Source organism: Mesocricetus auratus, unplaced genomic scaffold, assembly GCF_017639785.1.
Source record: "Mesocricetus auratus isolate SY011 unplaced genomic scaffold, BCM_Maur_2.0 Super-Scaffold_6731, whole genome shotgun sequence".
NCBI lineage: Eukaryota > Metazoa > Chordata > Mammalia > Rodentia > Cricetidae > Mesocricetus > Mesocricetus auratus.
This window is the reverse complement of record NW_024429185.1, coordinates 5,087,248-5,112,735: the sequence shown is the minus strand read 5'-3', so window position 1 is coordinate 5,112,735 and position 25,488 is coordinate 5,087,248. Positions and strand designations below refer to the sequence as shown.

Here is a 25,488-nt window from a genome sequence, read left to right as displayed (position 1 = left end):
CTTGGCTTCTTTTCCCGCCCGGGTCCCCGTCCCCCGCGCTCCCAGCACTCTGGTCAGCTCCCTTATCGCAGGCGAGCACGCGCACGCACCCTGCGCCACCCCCGCAGAGCTAGAGTCACGAGGCCGGGGGCGGGGCGCAGCCGGGAGGGCGGGGCCTCTGCCGCAGCCTCGCAGCGCGCATGGGCGGAGCCGGCCGCACGGGCCTCCCTGCTATATCTGCGCCTGCGCCGCGCCGCTGCGGGGCCAGTCGGGACGGAGGAGACAAGATGGCGTTGCGAGCGATGCGGGGAATCGTGAACGGGGCCGCGCCCGAGCTGCCCGTGCCTACCAGTGAGCCGATGGCCGGAGCTCGGGAGCAGGCGCTGGCAGCGAGCCGGAACTACCTCTCCCAGCCTCGTCTCAGTGAGTACGGGAAAGGGAGCGTGTCCGCCTAGCCTTGTGCTCACCTGTTCCGCCAGCGGGGAGGGATGGGGTTATTCCCCGCATCGCACAGTCCGCACGCACCTCTCCAGCTCTGCGCGAGCGTTTCCGTGACTAAAGTGGGCCGAGGGAGAGAGCGCCCACTGGAATCTTCCCCGAGGGCTGGTGGGCTCCTGGCGATTGCCCCACCCTCTCCGAGTTCCCCGGGCTGGAGATTGTCAGTCGCTGAGGGCCACTTCTTGTCACTCGGAGCGTCATCTACCCCTGACCTGGTTTAATGTCTTCGGGGTCGAGGGACCGCCCACTCCCTTGTCCTCTGTCCCCGAGGACCTCTGGGCAGGTGGACTTAGCAGGAGGTGTAGTGTCATCGCTGACGTGGGCAGGCCCGCGGCCAGAAGGACGTGTGGCTTATTCTGTGGGGACCGCTTCGCAGGAGGACACCTAGATACCTGAGAGCCTCGGAGCTGAAAAGTACCCTAGTCAACCGAGACGCCTAAGGTTCTGCAAAGGAGAGACCCTGCCAGGCTTCAGACATCTAATTATTGGCAAAGGAGGAAGCAAAAGTCGAGGTTTCTTAATCCTTGCTTGGTCTTCTGTCGTTTCCTCGTTTGCTGACTAGTTAACCAAGTAGTTGGCTGGAAAAGGTTCCTTGGCTAAGACGAAAAGCTTTCCCCCCACGTCTAGCGTTATGTGCATAGGCTTGAGTGTAGCGATTATAAAAAAAGACCCTAGACCACGTTTAAGTAGACAAGTCAGTCTTTCCCAAAGATACGGCTCTTGTTGGCTGAAGATTTCAGTTGTATAGCATCAAAAACCTCTTCACGGTTCCCTTGAAACGAGGGAGAAGGCTTTGGGAAGAGCCTTCTTTAAAAGGTGCCTGTTGTTTTCCAGGTAATCAGCTTGCATTCGCCCTGGTTAATTGCCAGCCTGGCTCTGCGGGTGGCCCATTGGTTAAAAAGAATTTCAGATGAAGGGTTTTAGCAGGGCGCCCTCCAACCTGACTAATCCTGTCCTGAGCTGTCAGTGGGTCATGTGATAACACTGCAGCATGGGGAAGGAAGAAAACACATTGGAGACTGGATTGCTGAGATGAGCCTTTTAGGCATTGTTTTTTTTTTTTGTAAGAATAATTGTTAGAATTAGAGAATGCCTGTTAGGGGCTCGTAGGAGCAAAAGGAAACATTGCAAAAATCGACAGATTTATACCCGGGAATAATTAGATTCTTATGAATTGCATTTGAAACGCTTGCTTTGCTCTGGGCAGAACCCACAGACATTGTGTGACTTCTAGAAAGGATGTTGTAAGGGTACAATAGTCTGTTTGCATGTAATCATTCAGTGTCAGCCCTGAGAGCATGGAATACTCCATGGCTCATGCCGTAAAGCCCTTCAGCCTATGAGTAGTGTTGTTCCACCATCCGCAAGTGCTTGACCAGTGGTTGAGTCTGTCCTGCTGACTGAGGCGTTGCTGGACATGCTTAAGGTGCCCTCTTTGCGACCCCAGGCTCACAGTGTCTGACCTAGGAAGTGCTCTGTAAATTCTGTAATTTGCAATTCAACTTGTCCCAGTAGTTAGTTCAGTGGGTAGATTTTTAATATAGTTTGCCAGGAGTTGGAATACTGTACTTAAGCAAACAACTAACTGAATTTAAGTATCATCTTTTACTATTTTGCCACATTTTTATTCTAATCAATTTTAAATGGTTCTGGGTAAAATATTAACATCTCAATTTTTATTATTAAAGTTTCATGATACCCTCTAAAGTGGTGCATAATGAAGGTTAGTTGATGTACACTATTTGAACGAAAGAATGGAATAATACTGGCAGTTGCCCTGTGAGAAAATTAGATCCTGTGTTAAATTAACTTCAGGTTTATTGGGTTGTTAAAAAGAAATGGAATGTAAAATATTTAGGCTTGAAACTAGTAACATCTAGAACACATCATTCTACTTTTTGACATCACAGGGAAACTTTGCCTTTCTTTTAAACCTTAAGCAAGATCAGCAATATCCGCAGAGCGTTTAAAGCAGAGCATCTCGAGATTCGTTGGCTCCACTTTTCTTGACTCATGTGTCAGGAAGCAGAGCCCCAGCAAAATCGGAAGTGCGGCTCTGCTTGCTTTCCTTCCTGCCTTCCCTTTCAGGTGCGCAGGTGAGCTCTCCGCTCTTGTGCAATAGAAGGGATTGCTTTCTGAGTTTTTGTTTCGCTATTAAGGTGGTGCCTAAAAAGCTAAGGCTTATTGTGCAATGGTTTTTACTTTATGTCACAATCTTTAAGGATGTTAGTAGTGTTCAACAACCTCTTTCCCTGCAGGAGGAAGAGCCAGCCAGTCATCTGACAGAGTGTACTCTTTAAAATCTTTGTAGCTCACAGTTTTGTTTTTTATTGGTTGGTTGTTGGGTAGTTGGTTTTTGTTTGTTTGAGAAAAGGGACTCTCTTTGTAGCCCTGGCAATCCTGGAACTCCCTGTGTAGACCAGGCTAGCCTTGAACTCAGAGTTATGCCTGCCTCTTCCTCCTGAGTGCTGCGTTTAAAGTCACTCAGCTCCATGCCCAGCTTGTTCATTTTACCCTGTGCCCTGACAGGACAGGAACTTGCTATGCAGTGTGGTAGCTGTCCTGCCTCAGCTTCCCAATAAGTCATGGCTTTTCTATACTACTCCATAGATGTTTTTGTGTAGTGTAACCATGTGTCTGCTGTTGTCGGAAGGGGAATAATTTGTCAGTGGCTTTGCTGTGTGGTGTACTTACTTGGATGCCGTACTTTGAAGTAAGTGATAGCCGTTTGCAACTACCAGTGATTATCCTCGTGAAGACTGGATGTGTTGGATTAAAAAGTGGTATTTGATGTTTTCCCTGCTCAGTTTTCTTTTTGAATACTTTCATTGTCATGAAAAGGACTGTCCTTATTTTAGTACAAATGCTAGGAGCTGTGTGAATTCCACATACTGTTATCAGTTAGAACAGATTCGGGATCATAGAGTCACAACTATGTAATTAAAGGAAAGCATCACAAAACTTTTAGTAAGACAAGCCACAGCTCTTCCATTCGGTAAGTTTTCCAGGGCTTTAGTGTCTGAAAGTTTGTAGGAAGTTTATACTGGCCTTCCTTACCTTACAGTATTTTGTAAAGATAAACATCAAATAGTCTGAAAATGCTCAGTAAAAATGTGCCTCGCTCTCCCTGGTGTGGTCCTATTTCCACTTACTTCAAATTATGGGATGTATTAGCTCAGTCTCTGTGTCTGTTTAAATTACACTAATGTGCCTCTGTTTCATCTGTACCACACTAGCTCTGCTGTGTTTTTCAGATTGCCTGTGGGGGACCTGGTACCTGTCTGTCAGACATCCCACTCTTGGCTTGCAGAGCTTGTATCTGCTTGACTTGTCAGTAACTGCAGTGGGTCCAGGAGCCACCGCAGACTGAATTTAGGGCTACTACTATTCTGGCAGCTCTAAGTTCTGGAGAAGGTAGCTTTGCAGCAGTGACGGAATAGAAACCAGGGAAACTGCCTGGCCCACTAAACTGTAAACATCCTGCACTTTTCATAGCTGAAATTGCGGGTACTGTTGCTACGTAACTCATTGTTTGAGGCAGGGGCTCACAGCATAGCTTAGGCTGGCCTGGAATTCACAGTCTAAGTGCTGAGATTACTAGAATGTGCTGCCGTGCCCAGCCTCGGTGTGTAGTTCTATAAAAGCTTCCGAACATCCCGCTAGTTCGGTTTTAGGATTTGGCTCGATTGGCTGGAGACAGGCTTCATTCAGGTTCAGGCATGGGGCAGTTTCTTCTCTCTGAAAATGATTTTTCTGTTCTAAAGCCAGGAATAATAGAGCTATAGCTATTAATTAGTCAGTTTGTAGTGTTTGCTTATTAGCTTTTCAAAGGTCATATGGTCATTGTTGCAAATTTAGAATTCTTTTTTTAATTGGATTATATATATATATATATATATATTTTTTTTTTTTTTTGCCTGTTTGCTGCTCTGGGGATTGAACTCAAGACCTTTAAGCCGTGTCTTCTGTAGTGGATGTCAGCTCCACTGTTTCCAGGAAAAGCCATGACTAATGCTTCTTTTTCTTGGTCATGGGTTTTGCTTGTGACTGGCAAAACTTCATAGTGTGTAATGAGTTTGAATTTTAACCATGAGATTCTGAACCATAGTTGTCAATACTAGAAATTCAAAGTACTGTCATTTCTTTCTTTTCTTTTCTTGTAGAGAATTGTAAGAATTGGAGGGATTTTAATGAAGTGTTTTGAGGGTTTCTTATCAATCCAGTTATCTCTTCCCTTGTGCCTTAAGGTTTAGGAAAGGTTTTGGAAAAGTCTGGGCTTTTATATTTTTTTAAAGTAGGTTTCAAGAAGTAGTATTGTAGCTCAATTTCCATTTCCATGCAGCAGTTCTAGAAAGTCTTTGAAATGTTGGAATTACATGGTTTTTTTTTTTAACAGTATTGGATTTTGTTAAAGCAGTAAGAATATTTTCCTAAAATTGGCCCAAAATGCAAGAAATCTTAATACCCTTATCCAAGAGAATAAAACAGTTTCCACTTGGGGACCCCTATTGAGACCATTACAGCAGATACATTGAAGCAAGTATTTGCAATCTGGTTTAAATGTCTCAGTAGGGAGTGGACTTGTCTGTTCTGACCCAGAGACTGCACCGAGACACTTGCTTCCTGGCTTTGGGCAGGAGGGATTGGAAGCCCCTTGAGTGGACAGACTGGTTAGTAAATGGTTTCCTCATTCTTAGGAAGATGGTATTTATTCCAGGAATCTTTGTCCGAGCTGATTAGAAGATCGCAGATCAGACAAGTAAAACGTTCCTGATTAGTTAATAGTTTCACATGAATTATTTCAGGTTTTATGGTGCATTTTCTTAAATGAAATTTTTTAGCTGTTTTGATTGTGAATTTTGAAGTTATCTGTTAAAAGTTGCTATTTCCTAAGTATTTCGTATCTTGTCATCATGAACCTTGCCAGCAAGAATAGATAACTCCTTGCTAAAATGGGTGAGAGGTGAGAAACTTAGCTCAGAAGTTACGGCTTTCCCGCATTTGCAAAGGACTTGGGATCCATTCACATAAGCCCTTCTCAACCACCTCGAACTCCACTTCAGGGGACCCGGTACACTCTGGGTTTAGCAGACACCTGCAAGCCGGTGGTATAAAATGTAAGCAACCATGCATAATACATATAAAGTATAAATAAGCATGTAAAATGTATGTTAGAATAAGTGAAAGTAGACTAGATGTTTCTCTCTAGGGCACACTTTGCTATGAATAATACTGATCTCTTTAACCTGGTTGTAATAGTTGATTCTTTGCCTAGAACTTATCCTGCCTAGCCCTCCTGGTTTATAGACCCTGCTTGTGTGTCTATGTATTTGGGGGCGGGGCGGCGCTGGAGAGATAATTCCGTGGCTGAGAGTACTGGTTGCTCTTCCGGAAGACTCCCAGCACCATATGGCAGTTCTCACTGACCTAAACTCTAGTTCAAAAGATCCAACACTCTATGCTGACCTTCACAGGCATGCGTGCAAGCAAAACATGCATACACATAAAATAAAAGTTAAAAGAAAAAAATTGAAAGAATATATTTCTTGACTGGTTGGTCACTCGTGCCTGCAATCCCCAGCGCCTGAGAAGATGAGGGAGGACAGTTGCTACAATTTCAAGACCAGCCCTGGGTAGTGAGACCCTGTCAAAAACAAGCAAAGAGTACGTATTTTACTGGGTGAGGTGGTACACACCTTTAACCCAGCACTCAGGAAAGTGAGAGACAGATGTCTGTGAGTTCAAGGCCAGTCAGGTCTGCACAGTGAGCCCCTGTTTAAAAAGCACCAAGAACGCTTGGCTTGCTGAACCCTGCTAGTTTTTCGTTGCCTGCTTCCTCCTTGACCGTGTCTTTCCACATAGTTATTCATATTCCTAGTCCATAATGGCCTTACCTTCCAGCCACATTTTTCTCAGATTTCCTTTGTGAGTTTTGCCACTGCTTTCTAAAGTTGGTAAGGATTCCTTTTCCCTTTCTTGTCTGTTTAGCTAAGTGCCACCTCCTCTGCAAGGACGCTGCCAGGAGGTCCCTGCATGACTGCCATCACATTGACATTCCCCTGCCCCACATGAAAGCTGAACTTTTAAGGGGAGCAGCTTCCGTGCTTGCTTGGTACCCTGGGGTTCTGAGAGCAGTGGCTTGCTTGGAGTAAGATTCAGATGTCTTTGAAGATGGCTATTGAAAAGTTGCCCAGGAGCAGCTGTGTTTTAGAATCCATTGAGAACTTGTATGTCTTTTTGAGTATCCATATAGATGAGGGGGAGGGTTGTTTTTGTTAAAACCAGAGAGCCATGTCAGCTTGTGCTGTTCACTAAACAGACTCTTTCTTTCCAGCCTACAGGACTGTCTCAGGAGTGAATGGTCCACTAGTAATCTTAGATCATGTGAAGGTAACGAACGGCTCATCCATTATGCTCTGACTGTTCTTCACATTTCTCCACTACTTTGTAAACCTTCTATGAATTGTAAACCATTCTTAGGTGTGACTGTAAGTATGCTCTGTGGGAAAGAAAGACCGAAAGTCAGAAGACTGGGTTCTCGAACTAGCTTTAGTGTGGATTCTATTTCATGGCCTCAAGTCCCTTGCCTTCAGAGTTGGAGGAGAGATCTTACTTTACATAGATTTATGGGGAGGGGGGGAACAGAAATATTGAGTGTGTTTTATAGCCTGAATGATATTAAACAGAGATTTGGCATCTTATGCCATGTGTCAAAGCCTGATGTGTTACAAGGTTTTTTAAAAGTAGTATTATTCCTCTGTACTAAATGTTAAACTCTCAAATAACTAAGTGTACTTTGTCTTTGAGAGCCCAATAGGGACGTACAAGTAATGAATATACAAGAACTGACTGTCTCAATAGTGACTTAAAACCCTAAACAGAATAATTTGTCCTCGATTGGTTGTAAGGATCATTAGTTAATATGTTGTTCTTGTATGTCTATTGGGAACTTACTGTTAATTGTAGGGAAGGAGTTTGGAATCTAGTTTCTAATTGGTTACCCTGGACTAAGCTTTACAATCAGAGTATCGTCAGAAAAAAATACAAATAAGTATTACAAACAAAATATTTGAAAAAGAAAAGGAAAGTGCCAGAGGAAGTAATTAAAATAGTGTGCGCTCTAGAGTTTCTGTTGTTGGCGGTTGGAGCAGGCCTGGTCGAAGCACACAGTCATGACTCTCTTGAGAAACGCTAATGATGATCATGTATGTCACCCTCCGGAAGCAGAAAATAGATTGAGAAATATTTTTTAAAGGGCAAAGTGCATATTCTCTTTAACTTTATTACGAGAAAGGATTCTTACAAAGTAAGAGTAAGCCTAGCGCAATTCCCTCTGACCCAAAAGGAGGCTTTGGGTGTCCTCTGTCACTCTCCCTAGTCCATTGATGCAGGATTTTTCCCGGAAGTAATACTTGTGTTTCTCTGCTGGACTGGGAGTCCTCAAGCCCCACCCGTCCTCCTGGCTCCAGGCCCCTCTATCTAGCACAAGGACGGACAGCAGGTAATAAACAACTTAGAAGACCCCACTACACAGGTTCTCAGCCTGTGGGTTGTGACCCTTTCACAGGGGTCACATACCAAATATATGCAGTACAATTCATAATAGTAGCAAATTACAGTTATGAAGTAGCAACAAAATAATTTTATGGTTGGGAGGCACCACACCTTGAGGAACTGTGTTAAAGGATCGTGGCATTAGGAAGATGGAGAATCATTGTCCTGGTAATAGTCTTTTTTAAATTAGTGAAAGCTACTCTGTTTCCTCCTGGCTTCTGGCCTTTGAGTTAGTTTTTCAGTAGACCTGAAATTTGACTCATTTCCTACACACTCCACTGATCTTGCCATATGCATTCCCTGTACCAGTTCAGTCATACACTATGGGTATCTATGCAGACACAGCTACTGTCGAGTTGACTATAAATCAGAGGGTCTCTATTCATTTTCCATAGTTAAAGCGCATCCAAAGCAGGAACACAATTCATTTACCGTTACTGACTTATTTTAAGTGGTATACTAAGAAGTATAATTGAATAGCCAGATAAGTAAATATCTGAGCCCTAAGAAGTTGTGAGTTACTGGGGCTTCTGTCCAGAGGAGCTGAGGGTAATACATGTCTGCCTGCGGCTACATTCTTTCCAAACAAAAAAACTCCCAACTCTCAGTCAGGGCTTTTATAGAGAATTTGTTATGTAACTCTTGTTGATAGAATTGCTGGTCAGTATTGACTAAGTCAATCTCCAGTCTCTCTCCCCTCCTCAGAGATCAGAGGATGGGGTGTTTGAAACATCTAGCTCTCCAATTGGGTGCTTGGTTCACCTTGACAGTGGACACTCTCGTGATGTCTAGCAGGCTCTCAAAAGTCACCACATTAAGGTACAGGTGTGATTGAAAGGACTTCTGTGAATAATAAAGGCCTGCTTTCATCTTGATTGTTCCCAGTACCTAGGAAATCACAACTGTTTTAGGAGCTCTGGCCAAGAATTGAACAAAAGCTAAAAGCGGCCAGGGTTAGATGAGAACGCTTGCCCCTGTTGCTGTCCATCCTTGTGTTTGACATTGGCAAGCAGTGGGAAGAGCGAGAATGTAAGGGCTGGGAAAAATAGGAACTGTCATTGTCCCCGTGGAATTACACAAAAGTATAAATCATTAGTGCTGTTTGTTAGAGACAGTAATGAAGAGTCAACGTACAGAAACCATTGTGGCCTTTGTGTTAGATGTAACTGTTTGTAGAGAACCTCATGAGACTCACAGAAAGGCCTGCAAGATGGCAAATACACAGAAATTCCATTTGTTCTGAGTGATTCCACTTAACTTTGATTGGTTGCATAGACTCAAATTTGTAAAAGAATTGTTTCTTACCAGCTAGTACAGTCAGAGATAGGGTGAAGAAGCCTGGGGAATTAATAAGGGATAAACCCATCCATGTAGCAAGGATATGAAACCCAAACAACTCTGCACATGGATGGCCTGTGGTTGTCTTGTCCTTCTTTCATGAGACAGACTCATGCACCTCCCTGGCACCCAGACAGGGTCTCTCTGCGTATCCCTGGCTGTCCTGGAACTCACTCTGTAGACCAGGCTGGCCTTGAACTCAGAGATCTGCCTGCCTCTGTATCCTGAGTGCTGGATTAAAGGTGTGTGCTACCACTGCCCAAGAAATATTCTCATTATGTAGCCCACTCTGACCTGGAGTTTGCAGTCCCCTTGTCTGGGCCCTCTGGGTGCTGCTGGGATTATATCTGGCACACTTGAGTGTTTGATATGGTGAATTGGGCATTGTGAGGCCCTGGGAAACATTTTATGCTAGTCAAATGTTGGAGCATTCATTTCCCAAATAAAAATGAAAAATAAGTAAATAGGAAATTAAATACAAATGGATTTAAGTGAAACATCAGTCTATTAGAAGCATATTGGAAGACACCACTGAAAACCCGTTTATGACTTTCAGGCCAATGGTTTTCCTAAGTAAAAGATAAAATCATAACAACAATACTTTTATTCCATAAACGCTTACATACTTTTGTGAGATAGAAAATGCCATAAGCAAAATTTAAAATGAGAAACATTGTTTATAAGAGGATTAATATCCACATTCTATAAAACCCCAAATAAGTAAGAAAGTAAGAGATTGTCAAAAATAGAGGGGGAAGGAGATTGTTTTTTGTTTTGTTTGGGTTTTGGGTTTTTATACTGATAGGGGACTGTCATTTAATCTGGTACCTTTGTAAAATAATTGGGCAGAAAATGCTACAGTTTGTCACTTATATGTGCATGCATTCACTGTAGTATGTAGCTTACTAACTATTGGGAAGAGTTACGTGTAAAATGAGGATTTATTTTATAATATGGGATAGCTCTGTGTTTCATTAGGTAAACAGCTGAATTTGACATGGTCATTGGATGATTTTTTTCTTTTTGATACATGATCTCACTGTGTACTTTGGTTGGCCTATAACTATGTAGACAGACCTGCCTCTGCCTCCAAGTGCTGGGATTAAAGGCATGTACTACCACACCCAGCTTACTCATAGATTTTTTAACTGTCAGCTTTGTAAACATTAATTTTCAAATGTTCATTTATTAACATTTTAATATCTCCAAAACCCAAAGGTCTTATAATCCCTAATGTACAATAATTTGATGGAAGGGATTCCCCCCTCAAAGCACATAGAAGGGCACATATCTCTCAAAACACGACAATGTATTATGTTAGACATGGGTCAATACAGTAAAGCAAGTTGCCCAATGATGCATCGAATGGTTTACCAGTAGTAAAGCAGCATCCTAGCTGGGTGTGGCAGCTCGGGAACTTGTAATTCCAGCCCTAAGGAGGTACCGATAGCTTGGGTTACGTTATATCCTGTCTCAAAAATGAACAGTGTAGGGCTAGATGGGCATGCGGGGTAATCTCTTTCCTGTCATGTGAGGCCTAGGTGATTACAGTATGCATAGCCCAGAAAATGGACATCACTTTGCGTGGCAGAGATACTGCTATTGCTATTGCTTTCTGTAGCCTCAGAATCTTGGGAAAATTAGGAAATGTAATTGCTGTGTTTTTGCAAAACACTACCCTCCTCTCTGTACCTTGTACTAGTTTGCCACTTTGTACGCCAGTGAACATAAGTGAAAGAGACCCAGACTCCACTCTGGTGTATTTGTTGGAAGGTGGGAAGGTGCACAAGCAGGGGAGGTAGAGATGCAGCTTTTAGAATGCTGGTTCTTAAGCCTGCACTGTCTCCTGCTTAGTTTCCCAGATATGCTGAGATTGTCCATTTGACGTTACCGGATGGCACAAAGAGAAGCGGGCAAGTTCTAGAAGTCAGTGGCTCCAAAGCAGTGGTTCAGGTGAGAGCATCCCTCAAAGCCATGAGCCGTCTCCTAGCCAACCCTCGTAGTGAGTTCCATGACTGGACAGTTATGAGAAGCCACATCCGCTGATGATTGGATGCTATCAAAATGTACTGACACAGCTTTTGTATCTTCTCCTTTCAATTCCTAGTTTTAATGTCATTTTATTACAGGGAAAGAGCTTTCTTAACATGTTCCCTAAAAAACAGTCTAGAGCAGGGGAAGGGTAGGTAAAATTTCTAAAAGTGGCCAGATGACCAAAAGTCCTTAAGTTTTCTTTTTCATTGTTCTTTCTTTCAACCACCATTTTTGTGCATAGCCGACAGCCTCAGCTTGCTTGTGATAGTTGGCCCTGCAAGCAAGACCCTTGGTCTGTTAAGTGTCCCTGATTGAAGTTTCTGTTTCCCTCCTGATTGATCCTTTTTCTCCATAGGTATTTGAAGGGACATCAGGTATAGATGCCAAGAAAACATCCTGTGAGTTTACTGGGGATATTCTCCGAACACCGGTGTCCGAGGATATGCTTGGTAAGTGGGCATCACCCTTGATTGTGCACACAGATCTGTTTCCTTTCAGACAGATGTATATAATATCTAGAAACGTAAAATACTGATTTGGAAGTCTGGGCTACTCTGTTTTCTCTTGTTGCTGTTACATAGGTCGGGTATTCAACGGATCAGGAAAACCCATTGACCGAGGTCCTGTGGTGCTGGCTGAAGACTTCCTTGACATCATGGGTAGGGCCAGTAGATGGGTTTCAGTGTTGGGAAAGTAACTTCTGACTATTGGGAGCCTTGCCACAGAGAGAATAACTGTTATGGTTTCACATAAAGTAAATAATTTTAAGCGCAAAGAAATTGAATGTATAGTTCTGATTTTTTAATTTTACTGCTACTTCTATCCATGAATAATATGCAGCCATCTAATGTCTTCCCTTTTTGGAATACATCAGGTCAGCCAATCAACCCTCAGTGTCGTATCTACCCAGAGGAGATGATTCAGACAGGCATTTCTGCCATTGACGGCATGAACAGTATTGCTAGGGGACAGAAAATTCCCATCTTTTCTGCTGCTGGATTGCCACACAACGAGGTGAGAGCTAGGGTACTTGCTGTGCACAGGGCGCATGGGAGACTGTAGATGTGTTAGCTCGTTGGCATGTGCTCCGTGCTGTCTCGTCACCCAGTTGAGGCTTGCGTGTCTGCCCTCTCGCTTCTGCTGCTGCGTCTTGTGAACATAACAGAGTTAAAGTATTCAAGAGTTAAGGATAAGTAACTTTGCTGCAGAGTATGATTTTAGTTTGTGGCTTGCTTCTTTTCATCCTCAACAGATTGCAGCTCAGATCTGTCGCCAGGCTGGTTTGGTAAAGAAATCCAAAGATGTAGTGGACTACAGTGAAGAAAATTTTGCCATTGTGTTTGCTGCTATGGGGGTAAGTATGGTATTCTCTTTGGGAATAATAGAAATTAACTGTTGTTAGAAAGAGGTTATAAACTACACACACATTGTCAACTTTGTTCCTAGGTAGAGACGGTGCATCTTGGCATTTTAGCAAAACCAAGGAATCAAATTTAGCATGTGACTGAAACCTAATAATACTCGGTGCCCAAAGTGCTTTACTTAGATTTACATTTTAAAAATAGTTTTAAAAAAAATGAATGCTTGAATTTTTAAAAGATGGAACAATTTAGATTCTTAGCTTGGCCTTCATGAGAAATAGATGTTGAGAATTTTCTTTCTCCCAGCACTGATGACGTCATTAATATTTAGGTAAACATGGAAACAGCCCGGTTCTTCAAATCTGACTTTGAAGAAAATGGCTCAATGGACAACGTCTGCCTCTTTTTGAACTTGGCGAATGACCCAACGTAAGTAAATGTGGTCGCTTCTTTGTGTGTGAGAAGACTGGGATCAAAGGAGGTAAGGAGTAAATGTTCCAGTGAAAGCCCCTGCACTGATGTGACCTGTATCTGAATTCCAGTCTGCTTGCTTCACTTTCCAATGACGATGTTAATGTAGACACTGGCGCTCATAGAGTGACCAGTAGTGCTTGACTGGATCGTTGTTGTACATGTGAAATGACGGCATACATAAGAGTTACTAGGCCGTGACAGGTAATAGTAATAACTTTTTCTTCTTACCTGGGAACTCTATCACCTGTTTCCTCCCTGCCCCTTTCCTCACCACCCCCTCTTAGTTTTAAGAAACACTAGCTCTGAGAAATGACAGGTGTTTGTAAAATAATTTATCTTGTGGTACTTACTGTTCCATAAGTACACTGAGTAATTGCCTATAGAGGCATCTTCAAAGTAATAATTGTTTTTCTCTCCTGGTTGTATTAAGACTGTCAGAGGGGAAATTGCTGCTGTGTCCAGAATTGCTTTGGTTCTGGCTTTTGAGTGACCTGGGACTTGTTCCCTTTCAGCATTGAGAGAATCATTACCCCCCGCCTGGCTCTGACCACAGCTGAATTTCTGGCTTACCAGTGTGAGAAGCATGTCCTGGTCATCCTGACAGATATGAGTTCTTATGCTGAAGCGCTTCGAGAGGTAACTTTCCCTTCCTTCCTTCCTTCCTTCCTTCCTTCCTTCCTTCCTTCCTTCCTTCCCTCCCTCCCTACGTCCCTGCCTACCTCCCTCTCTTCCTTCCCTTTCCCTCAAACAAAATGTGTCAATTTGTAGGGTTACGTAGCTCCTTTGTAAGTTTCTGATTCTCTTTAATCATGTTTTTGAACTTGTTGCTGACTGATTGCACATTATCTTCATCAGAAAAGACAATATAATTGTTTTCTTTCAACTTGGAAATATTAGAGGATGAGATTAAAATTAATAGCCTGCTTACCACATTGTCACTGTCTATAGGGTCTAAGAAGTCAGAAAGTAACACAAGCTTGTAATGGTGCTCTTCTCCCAGAAATTCCTGTCCACACTCTTTGTATGTTAACCCTTTCCAATTCCTAATTTTTATGTGTCTAAGTACATGTATTTGCTCATGGAGGCCAGAAGAGGTCATCAGATCATGTGGATGTGGATTTATAGATGGTTGTGAGCTTCCCAGTGTGTGCTGGGAACTGAACCCGGGACCTCAGCAGATGCTTTTAACTTGCTGAGCCATCTTTCTCTGTGTTTTTTGTTTTTTGTTTTTTGTTTTTTTTTTTTTTGGTTTTTCGAGACAAGGTTTCTCTGTATTATCTTGGAACTGTCCTGGAACTCGCTTTGTAGACCAGGCTCTTTCTCTGTGTTTTTAATGATTATAATATTTTAATAAGTGGTCTGGCAACACGATCTTTGGAACTTTTTTTCTTCAGAAAACCAAATGTTTGTTTAGTAATAGTTATAACACTATCATGACACAGAAATTTGGGGGTATTTTAAGACAAGTTCCTGGTATTTTTAATAAGTTACTCTGACTACATGAAAAGACTTCTAAGGAATCCTGCTCTCTAGCACCCTAGATTTTAATCCTCAAGATTATCACTACACTGTCACAGTGTTCATGTTGACTATGTGAAGGACCAGCATCTTCCTTCATTGAAACAGATTGATACTTTTGTTAAGGACAATGAAAATGAGCTATGAAGAAAGACTTTAAAAAAATAAATAAACACACCTAGGTTTATTTTACATTAAATTCAGTAGCCTCAAAGTGTTCTGCCAGATTGCCATGGCAGTGTCGTTGTGCTTTGATTACTGCTGGTCTCTAGATCATTCTTTGAGTGACATTGCAAGAACCCTGCATTAGTAATACTATGAGGTTCTTGTGATAGTGGAGTAATGCCCAAATGTATATCCCTAAGGAAGACCTTGAATTATTATTACTTTGTTCTGGCTCTGTGATCAAGGTCATATATAGCCCAATCTAGTCTTGAAAACTTACTATGTAGCTAAGATGTTGACCTTGAATTTCTGATCTTCCTGACTCTCTAAAGTGTTGGGATTCTAGACCTATTCCACTAAGCTGGGCTCTGTCTTCTTAAGAAATTTATCTAAGCCTCGATTCTGACTATAAGTTTGGGTTATACTTTCTTGTTTGGCTGTTGTGAAGATTTGACTAATGTGTGAATCATGCAAGTGGTTGGTTCTTGGTATGTGTTCCTCGTTTTGACCTTTTCATGTCTGTTTTACATAAAATGAATTGTTGCACATGACATAGTTAATGAAGTGAAATTTTTGGCTTTAGATCTAAGATTATAGCTAGAGGCTTTTTCTAGTACGTTGTTACAATAAAATCTTAAGTGTTTCGTTTTCTTACTTCATGTTTTTGTTTTTGAGACAGGGTCTCATCGTGGTCCAGGATGTCTTTGAATTTATAGATCTCCTACCTTAACCTTCCCAGTGTTGGGATTACATGTGTACACCACCACACCCAACTAAATTTCTTTCACAGAATTTATTTATGCATATAATATTTATTATTTATTATTGTCACTCATTTTTAAACACATAAACGAAAGCTTATGAAAAGAACAGAAATGGTTTTTGTTCCCAAACTCCAAAGATTACTATTTATTCGGAACTAAGAAAAGTATAGTCATTAGCAAAGTGAAAATAGACAAATGACCATGTGAATAGCATCACCCTTCTAGCCCCAGCTGAATTTCTGATCCAGTTTAATATTCAACATTTTTTATTTATAACCACTAATTTAAGTACTTTGTTGGGAATATTCAAGCGGACATTCTTTTATATTTTTACTTTTATTCTTCTCTCATACATTACATCCTGACTGAAGTTTCCCCCTCCCTACTACTTCCAGTCCCTTCCCTCACCTCCCCTTCACCTAGATCAAATTTTCTTCTGCCCCCACCCCCCCCCAAAAAAAAGTAGTCCTCCCAGGGATATCCACGAAACATGGCCTAACAAGATACAGTAAGACTGGGCCCAAATGAGGCAACCAGTAGAAGGAAAAGGGTCCCAAGAGCAAATGAAAGAGTCAGAGACACCCCCATTGTTGGGAGCTCCATAAGAACACCGACTACAGGACCATAAGGCGGTATGCCGAGAACCTGGCTCAGACCCCTCCCTACAGGGTCATGTTTGTTGTCAAGCAGACATTCTAGCCAGACCTTTTTTCTTACTCTAATGTGGTGTTTTTCTTCCGTGATTTGCGGTTAGGTCTCAGCAGCCAGGGAAGAGGTCCCTGGTCGGCGTGGCTTCCCAGGCTACATGTACACTGATTTAGCCACCATCTATGAGCGTGCTGGCCGGGTGGAAGGTAGAAATGGCTCTATTACCCAAATCCCTATTCTCACCATGCCCAATGATGGTAAGTTTGCGTGTTTGGTTCTACCAGACTTAATCACTGTAAGGGCTTCTGATTTGTGAGGGAAAGAATGTATGTGTGCATATGTGTTAACATTCATTTATCTGTGTGTATGTGGATCGGGGAGGGGCTTTCCAGTGTGCCAGTGGTAGTTAGGTCTCTTAGACTGTATAGGCCCTGGGGAACTCAGGTAATCAGGCTTGAAGACAAGGGCTTTTACCCATGAACCAGCTCAATAGCCCCAGGGCATTGACTCCGTAGAAGGCAACCATTTACCCTTTTGAGTTAAAATTCTTCTGAGAGCTTGACCTCTGAGGTTTACCTTAACTATACACTTATACCTCAACAACATTCTATTACTTTCTGTATGAACGCAATTTTCTTTGTAATTTGAATTTCAGATGTATGATCTATTATTTCGGATGTCTACTATTTTCAGAACACTGTTTTATTTAGGGAGAATTTGCCTCTAAGCTGCTTGGATTGTCTTGTGAGGCAGTCATTTAAATAGTTACGTGTGCGGTGAAGAGAACAGATGTGAAGGCCACAGATTCTGATGTTTGACCGCGGCTTGGGTCAGAAGCAGCCTGCTTTCCTGGGCCTGTGCGAGCACACGGTGCAGCAAGGCTGAGTGTGCTCGTCGTGGGCTCTTGGCTATTCCTCTACCACCATGCCCTTTTGTCCATACTTTGTTTTTAAAATTACTTTTAAAAGGGTTATTGGAAAACACCTCACTGTGGTGCGCACTGTTGCGATGCTTTGTGAGCGTCCCTGGTTTCATCCTCATCGCGGTGCTGAGCACACAAAAGTAGAGTCATTGCTTAGGAAGTGGGAGCTCTAGAGCTTAGTCTGGATTCAGAATCCACAGTAGCAGTTCCGCATTGCTTGGGAAGTAAACACGTCCTGTTCCAAAGGAGCAGACACAAGGCGCCGGCTTCCCTGAACCAGTTAGAGGCTTGCCACTTGTCATGTCGTGGGTGTTGCCTGAGCTCCACTGCCATGCCTGTGTGTCCTACATTCCCATAGAGCTTTGTGCTTGAGGAGGGACTTTGATGTTTTAAGAAGAAAGCACATGACTAGGAGTAAGTGTTTACTTCATAGTGTACAACACCAACACGTGTTGGAACTACCGTAACTGAGCAAATGAAATTGCCGTTTAATATGGTAACTGCTAGGCACATTGTCCTATGTTTAAATTTGATGAAAATGAAATTTGAAATTAAGCCCTCAGCAGGTACTTAGCAGCCATGTTTGGCAAAGGCCTTTCCATCCTGCTTCCATATCTGTTGCTGTGATAAAAACATCCTGATAAGCCTGGCAGTGGTGGCGTATGCCTTTAATCCCAGCACTCAGGAGGCAGAGACAGGTGGATCTCTGTGAGTTCGAGGCCCACCTGGTCTACAAAGCGAGTTCCAGGACAGCCAGGGCTACACAGAGAAATGTTGTGTCAAAACAAGAAAACACACTGATAAAAAGCACCTTTAAGGAGAAGATTATGTTTCAGGTTATAGTCCATCATTGAAGGAAAGTCAGGGCAGGAACTTCAAACGTCTCATCCATGGTTAAGAGCGGAGCTGTGAATGCTGAGTATCTCACTGTTTCCCATGCAGTTGGGACACCCTGCCTAGGCAGTGTTTGCATCCATGGGGGCATATTTTCACATCAGCTAACGTAATTAAGACACTCCCCACAGATATGCTCACAAGCCAACCCAACCCAGAGTGTCATCCCAGGTTGTGTTCAGTTGACAGTACCAGACAGCACAAATCCATCATCGCAGAGATGCATTCACTGTCGCTCTTACAGGCAGAGCTGTATAGGTGACACAGATTGGCTTCTTGTGATGGGATTGGCCCTGAGACAGCCGTGTGCTTACCTCCTTGTGTCTTTCCCTGGCAGACATCACCCACCCCATCCCTGACCTGACTGGGTATATCACTGAGGGGCAGATCTACGTGGACAGACAGCTGCACAACAGACAGGTACTGTTGCTTGCAGCCACTCGTCACTCTGCTGACTTGATTTGCTCTTTGGGACTATTTGACAGTATCAGCAAAAGTGTCATTTCTGTAAGCTAAAATGTCACAATAGGCAGAATGCCAGACTCAAGAATTACCATTTTCATTTATTGTGCCTTTAAATGGGATCCTTTACCTCAAGGAACTTTTTTGGGGCCAGGGGGCAGATTCTATGCTAAAGGTGGTATATGGTATAATCTGCTGCTAATTTTATTAATAAAAAAGCAGGATTTTTTCTAGCTTTGTACAGAGTTCCAAAGTCAACTTTTAGGGGAGACTATTAAAATCTTTTTATTTTGCTTATAAAATTTTTGAGTCCTTGCAGAAGATTGTTTAGATGATCTGTTTCTCAAAAGAAATACTGTGTCCCAAGTATTTCTCACTAGTGTTTCTTCCCTAGAAGATATTAGACCTCATCTAGGAAGAAATGCCTGCGGATTTATGTGAAATGAGGGATACTGATGATGTTTAAATGTTCTGTACAGTAAGACTCGAATTTTACATACAGTTTTTTTTTTTCTTTTCTACCCAAGATTTACCCACCTATTAATGTGCTGCCCTCACTTTCTCGGTTGATGAAGTCGGCTATTGGAGAAGGGATGACCAGGAAGGACCATGCTGACGTCTCTAACCAACTGGTACGTGCTTCTCCGAGGATGAGGCTTGAGCCACTGCCTTTGTCCGTGGGTCGTGCTGTCCTGTCCGTAACTCTTCTAGTACTCCTTTTTCCTTCCCACCCGAGTGGGACGTCAGTGCTGCTTTGACACGGAACAAAACCGCTGTAGAACAAAGCAGCCTTCTTCTGTAACTAACTGCTGCTACTCAAGTTAAAATACCAAGCTTGGGGCCTGGAGAGGACTCTGTGGTTCAGAGCAGTTGTCATTCTTGTTCACCTGACCTGAGGGTTCCAAGCATGTATGTGGTTCACAGAAATACATGCTTGCAAATCATTCATGCATATAAAATAAAATAAACCCTAACAACATACCAGGTTTAGACAGCTTGTGGTGTCATACCTGTAGTCCCACTATTCAGGAGGTTAAGGCAAAAGAATTGCAGATTGGAAGTCAGCGTGGACTTCATAGTGACACTGTCTCAGAAAACAGTAATAGCAACAACAAGAAAATTACTAAGCTTGTAACTCATCTCTAATACTATATGGAATTTTATTTTATTGGATATTCTGCCCCTATTTAGGGGCTCTGTGGGTACTGGAAATCGATCCTGCCTCCTAGAAGAACAGCGAGGCTGTTAACTACTAGTTTTTTCAGTCCACAGTTTTTAACTTAAAAAAAAATGTCAACAGGGCTCAATGGGTAAAGGCACTTGCCACCAAGTCTTACAATTCAGTCCCAGGGACCCTCAGGGTGGAAGAAGAGAACCAACTCCTGCAAATTGTCCTCTGACTCTCACACACATACCATGGCACATGTGTGCCCACAGATAAAAAATGTCCCTATGCACACTAAATGAATAAATAGAGGTGCTAGATATTTTAAACATGAAAACAAAAAATCGCTGTTCTTTTAAGTACTAATCATATCATATTTCTACATGAATGCTATCACATTTGTTACTAAACAAATTAAACAACCAACAGAACACTGAAGCTAAGACTTGTATATAGTCTGTGACTTCCCTAATGTCTATAGATTGTACACCAAACATAAAAATATCTGACCCTGCAATGGAAATGGCAGGCCTGGGAAATCACAGGCATTTGGGTGAGACCTGCAGAAATTTCTCTTTGGTTCTTCTGCATTCTGTTCTCTCGCCACTGTAAATTCACAGGCACCCTGGGAAAGTATATTTTTGTTGTGTGGGTAATGTCTGTGCATTGCATGGTTGAATTGAAGGCCTCCCTTGAGAACTTTCCTGGGAGCTCTCAGAGTTGAGCATGATGAAAAGAGCTGCAGCAGGGCGTCTCCGTGTCCGTGCTATTGTCTGAGCCTCTGCCCTCCTCAGTGTCCGTGCTGTTGACTGAGCCTCTGTCCTCCTCAGTGTCCGTGCCATTGACTGAGCCTCTGTCCTCCTCAGTGTCCGTGCCGTTGACTGAGCCTCTGTCCTCCTCAGTGTCCGTGCCGTTGACTGAGCCTCTGCCCTCCTCAGTGTCCGTGCCGTTGACTGAGCCTCTGCCCTCCTCAGTGTCCGTGCCGTTGACTGAGCCTCTGTCTTCCTCAGTGTCCGTGCTGTTGACTGAGCCTCTGTCCTCCTCAGTGTCCGTGCTGTTGACTGAGCCTCTGTCTTCCTCAGTGTCCGTGCTGTTGACTGAGCCTCTGTCTTCCTCAGTGTCTGTGCTGTTGACTGACCCTCTGCCCTCCTCAGTGTCCATGCTGTTGACTGAGCCTCTGTCCTCCTCAGTGTCCGTGCTGTTGACTGAGCCTCTCTGTTCTCCTCAGTATGCGTGCTATGCTATCGGCAAGGATGTGCAAGCCATGAAAGCTGTGGTGGGAGAAGAAGCCCTGACCTCAGATGACCTTCTCTACTTGGAGTTTCTGCAGAAATTTGAGAAGAACTTCATTACTCAGGGTAAGACGATTCCTCTCACACACAAAACATCTTAGTGAGCCCTGCTTGCGAATCTGAGGACTCAGGTTGGTCTCTGCGTTTTCTCCTCTAACGAGACTCCCTCCAAGTCTTCACCTCTGACTTCCTGCCCTGTGCCTTCTGCGCACCCTTGGGAGTCTCTGATTCGATCTCACACAGCCCAACCACCTAGTTTGCGTTTGTTTGTTTTCTTCCTGAGCACTGACTCACTGTCCCGTGGGCTCCAATGTGCCGTATATGACCCTCACCTTCTCAAGCTCCCACACCGCTACCTGCTATGAGTGTTTCTTTTTGTGTGTCACTGTCCCTAAGGACCCAGCAGCCATGAGACTTCCCCAGCTGACCCCGTCCTGCCTGCCAATACTCTGGTCTGTGCTGTCAGTGTCTGGTTGTTTTCCCAGCTGACCTATCTCAGTTGCTGGGCAGCATGCTGTTGTTTTGTTTTTAATTTTGTTTTTATTTTTGAGAATCTCATGCGTGTTTTGTGTGTCTGTCTGTGTGTGTATCTGTCTGTCTGTCTGTGTGTGTGTGTCTGTGAGACAGCTCCCTAGTCCAGTTGACTGGGCAGCATTCATAACCTTCCTTGTTCTTTAGTGATCAGATACTACTCATTTGTAGTATTCTTCTTACTCTATTATTTTTGTATCCTCACTACAATGTTTTATTCAGTAGTTCTCAAACTTTGATTTGCTTTTGCATCAACCAAGCTTCTTGAAAGGGCTAAATCTGAGTCAGTAGTTATGGGTGGGGCTGGAGATGGTGGAGGCTCCTGGATGAGCGTGAAGCCGCAGGTCTGTACCAGGTCTGAGGTTCAAGGCCCTCATCCACAGCCTTGTCCCGTCACCCTCGGCCATTGGTGCCCGCCTTCCACCACTCACAGCTCAGGGGAACTACCATAATTGTACTGGTTGTTTCTCTTCTAAAAGGCTGCTAGTGGGTTTCCTTACACACATGTGGGTTAAGGCTAGAAATACGTCATCCTTTACTTCAGTGGCAGTTACAATAGGTGTGCTACTTTGAAATAACACCTCGTGATAAACTGAGGATTTGTACACTCTTGACTTGTGTACATTTATTATTATTTGTATTGAAATCACCGCACACTGTGGCTTAATTGAGGTTATGGATGGAACCAACACATGCTAGGGAAGTGCTTACCCCTGAGATATACCTTTCGTCTTGTTGGAATTTAGTTTTTCATTTTTTCTTTTAATGTAGAATCTAAAAAGCAGGGTAAAGTTTTCTAGAGAAAGGAGCCCATAATTCCAGCCGCTCTTAGTCTTGTGGTTGAAGATTTGTGGGGGCGGGTAATTCTATATTAAATATAATAATTTGGTTGACTTGTAATTTCAGCACTTAAGAGGTAGAGTTTGAGGCTAGCATAGGCCACTCAATGAGAGCCTGTTTCAAAATAAAGTTTTGAAAACCTCTGACCTGTAATATATTTTGCTCTGTGGCATTTGAGGCTTTCTCAGCATCTCTGCAGATTCCAGCAAGCCTAGCTCTTTCTCCTGTGTCCTAGTCTGCTTTTTGCTGACCTTTGAACAGAATGTTGGGTCTAATTGCATTGTTTAAGGGTCTCACTTGTCTGCCTCTGTCCACCTCAACCCCTTACATCAGCATGCACTCTGCCCGTGGGCCTCTCCTCACCTCTGACCTGTGGTGCTTCATGCCCTCGTTTCTACGTCCAGTCTGGAGTCCTACCCGTGTGTTCTCTCCTGTGCTTATGCCTGCCCTGATTGTAGGTCCGTAGACAGAGTACTGAGAAACAATTGTGATTTGGAAGTGCTTTCCCATTAATTCGGTATCCTTGTTTTAGGTCCTTATGAAAACCGCACTGTCTATGAGACTTTGGACATTGGCTGGCAGTTGCTTCGAATCTTCCCCAAAGAAATGCTGAAGAGAATCCCTCAGAGCACCCTGAGCGAATTTTACCCTCGAGACTCTGCGAAGCACTAGCTGCTGCTGCTTGTGTGGCGTGACTGACCCTCTTGTGAAGTACTGGTTCTGTTTCCTGATTCCTTTTGCACTCCTCCATTCCCACCTGTGTGCGGGAGTTTACTTGTTACCCTGTAATTAAAAACAAAGGCTAGGTAACTGTTGTGCCAGTGTTGCAACGTTGAAACTGCTAACAGGTTGAAAGATCCCTGCTCAGAAAACCTCACCTCAGTGCTGTCTTTAAAGGAGCTGAGGCCGGAGTGAAGTTTGTTTTCTGATGTATGTATTTGTACATAGTGGAGAGCTAGTCGCTAATAATGTCTTGTTTGGGTCTCCCAAACCCTACCTCTCAACTCCCTGAAGAGTATCACTGTTTTGAAGATAAAATGCTTCCGTCTCAAATTAGGGGCAAGATGGAGACTGGAAGAATTCTCCTTTGAGAAAAACCATGAGGCTCTTGGCTGAGCCTTCCCTCTGGAGTGCTGGTATGCCTGTGGGTCTGTCCTCTGCTCTGTGCAGATGGGTTTTACTGTCTGCTTGTGCTCCCTGCCAGTGCTGTGAGTTGGGAATTCCTGTGTGGCATCTCTCTCTCTGAGCTCTCCCAGAATCATGCAACATTGCACAGCTGACGTTCCTGGCAGTGGTGACATGTCTTGTGCTGGTGGTCCCCACTGGGCTACAGTCAGGAGAATTGAGACTTGGAAAGGGCTGGGGTACAGTTAAGAAAACCCCCATCCCATCCTCATCCTGGTGTGTTTATGGCAGTTTAGATTTCTCGGCTGCCTCCACGATCCTGAGGCAGGGTGTGAAGATGGTGATGACTGCCCTTGGGTTTGCTGATGTTTTAGACTCTGTTCAACCCCCAAGCTTTCTGACCCAGCTCTGCTTTTTCCGGGTGATCTTGTGGCACATATGGTGATGTTTCTTTCATTCCTGCTCCTTCCGGGCGTGAGCCCCTAGCTATATTCTGTGCACCTCTGCCATGTCCACTGTAGGGTGTCTGTGCTGTGTGTTCTCAGGTGCAGCAGTAACTTCCCACTCTGTGCATTCCATCTTCCAGTTGTTTTCCTCGAGGGGATGGGGGGCCAGCATGATTATATTTTAATGTAGAAAATGTGACATCTCGTTATAAATGAAAATAAATGTTAAATTAAATGGAAGTTCCCTGGAATGACTCTGTCTTCTCATCAGAAGGGGAACTTCAGCAAGCAAGCAGGTGACCTTTGTCCTCTTGTGACCTTCATGATGAATGTGGCCTGTGTTGGGGTGTGAGAAATGTGAGTGCTTCATATTCCTCAGGATTTGAATTCAGAAGGCATCTGTGCGTACAGCTGTGGAGTGTGGTCCCCGGCAGCACTCAGGTTGCATTTATTAACAAGCCTTTATCAAGACAGCCTGGGGCTGGAGAGATCACTCAGCAGTTAAAAGCTCTGGCTGTTCTTGCAGAGGTCCTGAGTTCAATCCCCAGCCCTCACTTGGTGGCTCACAGTCTACTGTAATGTATATGGTGCCCTCTTCTGGTATGCATTAAGACGAACACTCATGTACATAAAATACATGAATAAATAAATCTTTCCCAAAAACAACAGTTAGGGCTTGTTGGTTAAGTAGCAGTCTTGCTAGCTCATTGTTTTTAGTGAAGGCATTTACTAAATTTATCTTCTGTTAAACGTTTACTAGATTTATCTTCTGTTAAAGATAAATTTAAATGACAGGTATCTTCAAGCGGCTGACTGCTGTTCAGTGGAGATTTCATGTGAGTGAAAGCCCGTTGTAGATTAAAGTTATCAGTACCTCACCAAGTGCAGCTCTCTTGTGCGAGCCATGGGTAGTTTGAAGTGCCGGGTCCACGGAGCAGTCTGCCTTTGAAGTCTTCTGAGGTTGAATTGAGGGCAGGTGGGCTCAGTTCAGTAAAATGGGGCTCAATGAGAACACACCATGAACAGTGTAGTAAGTGGACCTGGTGGATCAGGCCTGAAGTCCTGGCAGGCAGGAGAATCGGGCATCCAACGGCACCCTCAAATACATGAACTCAAGACTAATGCACTGGTCTGTGTTGTCTCTAAAAAACAGGAAAAGAACAACAAAACAACAAAGGCACTTCTTAGAGGGAGCGGTGTGTGTGTGTGTGTGTGTGTGTGTAAGAATGTAAGTAGAAACTGTTTTGTTTGCTGCCATTTTAAAACAAAAGTGACATTCCATAGGCAAGGTTACTTTATACCAAACCATTTTTCCCATCTTTCCTGATGTGTTTATGGAGGTTTAGACTTGAACACCTGTCACATGCCCAGGGACCCAGCGATGCCCCTTTCCCATGCAGCAAGTACCTGGTGACTCATGTTTGGAACAATGAGAAATTTGTTCCAGTCACTCACCATAGCTCCATATCCTTACTAGC

The 25,488-nt window shown here is 43.5% G+C and overlaps 2 protein-coding genes across 2 annotated transcripts in view; one reads left to right on the top strand and one right to left on the bottom strand.

Moving 5' to 3' along the window:
• Slc18a1 (solute carrier family 18 member A1) overlaps nucleotides 1-757 on the bottom strand; it is a 43,625-nt gene extending 42,868 nt beyond the window's left edge. The window contains exon 1 of the mRNA XM_040742204.1: nucleotides 447-757. The gene's annotated coding sequence lies outside the window, so the exon portion shown is untranslated. The remainder of the gene's footprint in view (nucleotides 1-446) is intronic.
• Atp6v1b2 (ATPase H+ transporting V1 subunit B2) lies at nucleotides 230-24,250 on the top strand. Its single transcript, XM_005075202.4, has 14 exons — nucleotides 230-402; nucleotides 6,812-6,867; nucleotides 11,224-11,322; nucleotides 11,759-11,852; nucleotides 11,985-12,062; nucleotides 12,278-12,417; nucleotides 12,656-12,757; nucleotides 13,096-13,193; nucleotides 13,751-13,874; nucleotides 16,440-16,590; nucleotides 18,487-18,569; nucleotides 19,139-19,243; nucleotides 21,005-21,134; nucleotides 22,972-24,250. The coding sequence occupies exons 1-14, from the start codon at nucleotides 267-269 to the stop codon at nucleotides 23,109-23,111; spliced, it is 1,536 nt and encodes a 511-aa protein (XP_005075259.2). The 5' UTR covers nucleotides 230-266; the 3' UTR covers nucleotides 23,112-24,250.
• The last annotated feature ends 1,238 nt before the right edge of the window (nucleotides 24,251-25,488 follow it).

Coding starts and splice junctions, on each gene's coding strand:
- Atp6v1b2 (XM_005075202.4), top strand. CDS start 267: ATGGCGTTGCGAGCGATGCGGGGAATCGTGAACGGGGCCGCGCCCGAG. Junction 6,868..11,223: donor TAATCTTAGATCATGTGAAG/GTAACGAACGGC, acceptor TCTCCTGCTTAG/TTTCCCAGATATGCTGAGAT. Junction 13,194..13,750: donor AACTTGGCGAATGACCCAAC/GTAAGTAAATGT, acceptor GTTCCCTTTCAG/CATTGAGAGAATCATTACCC.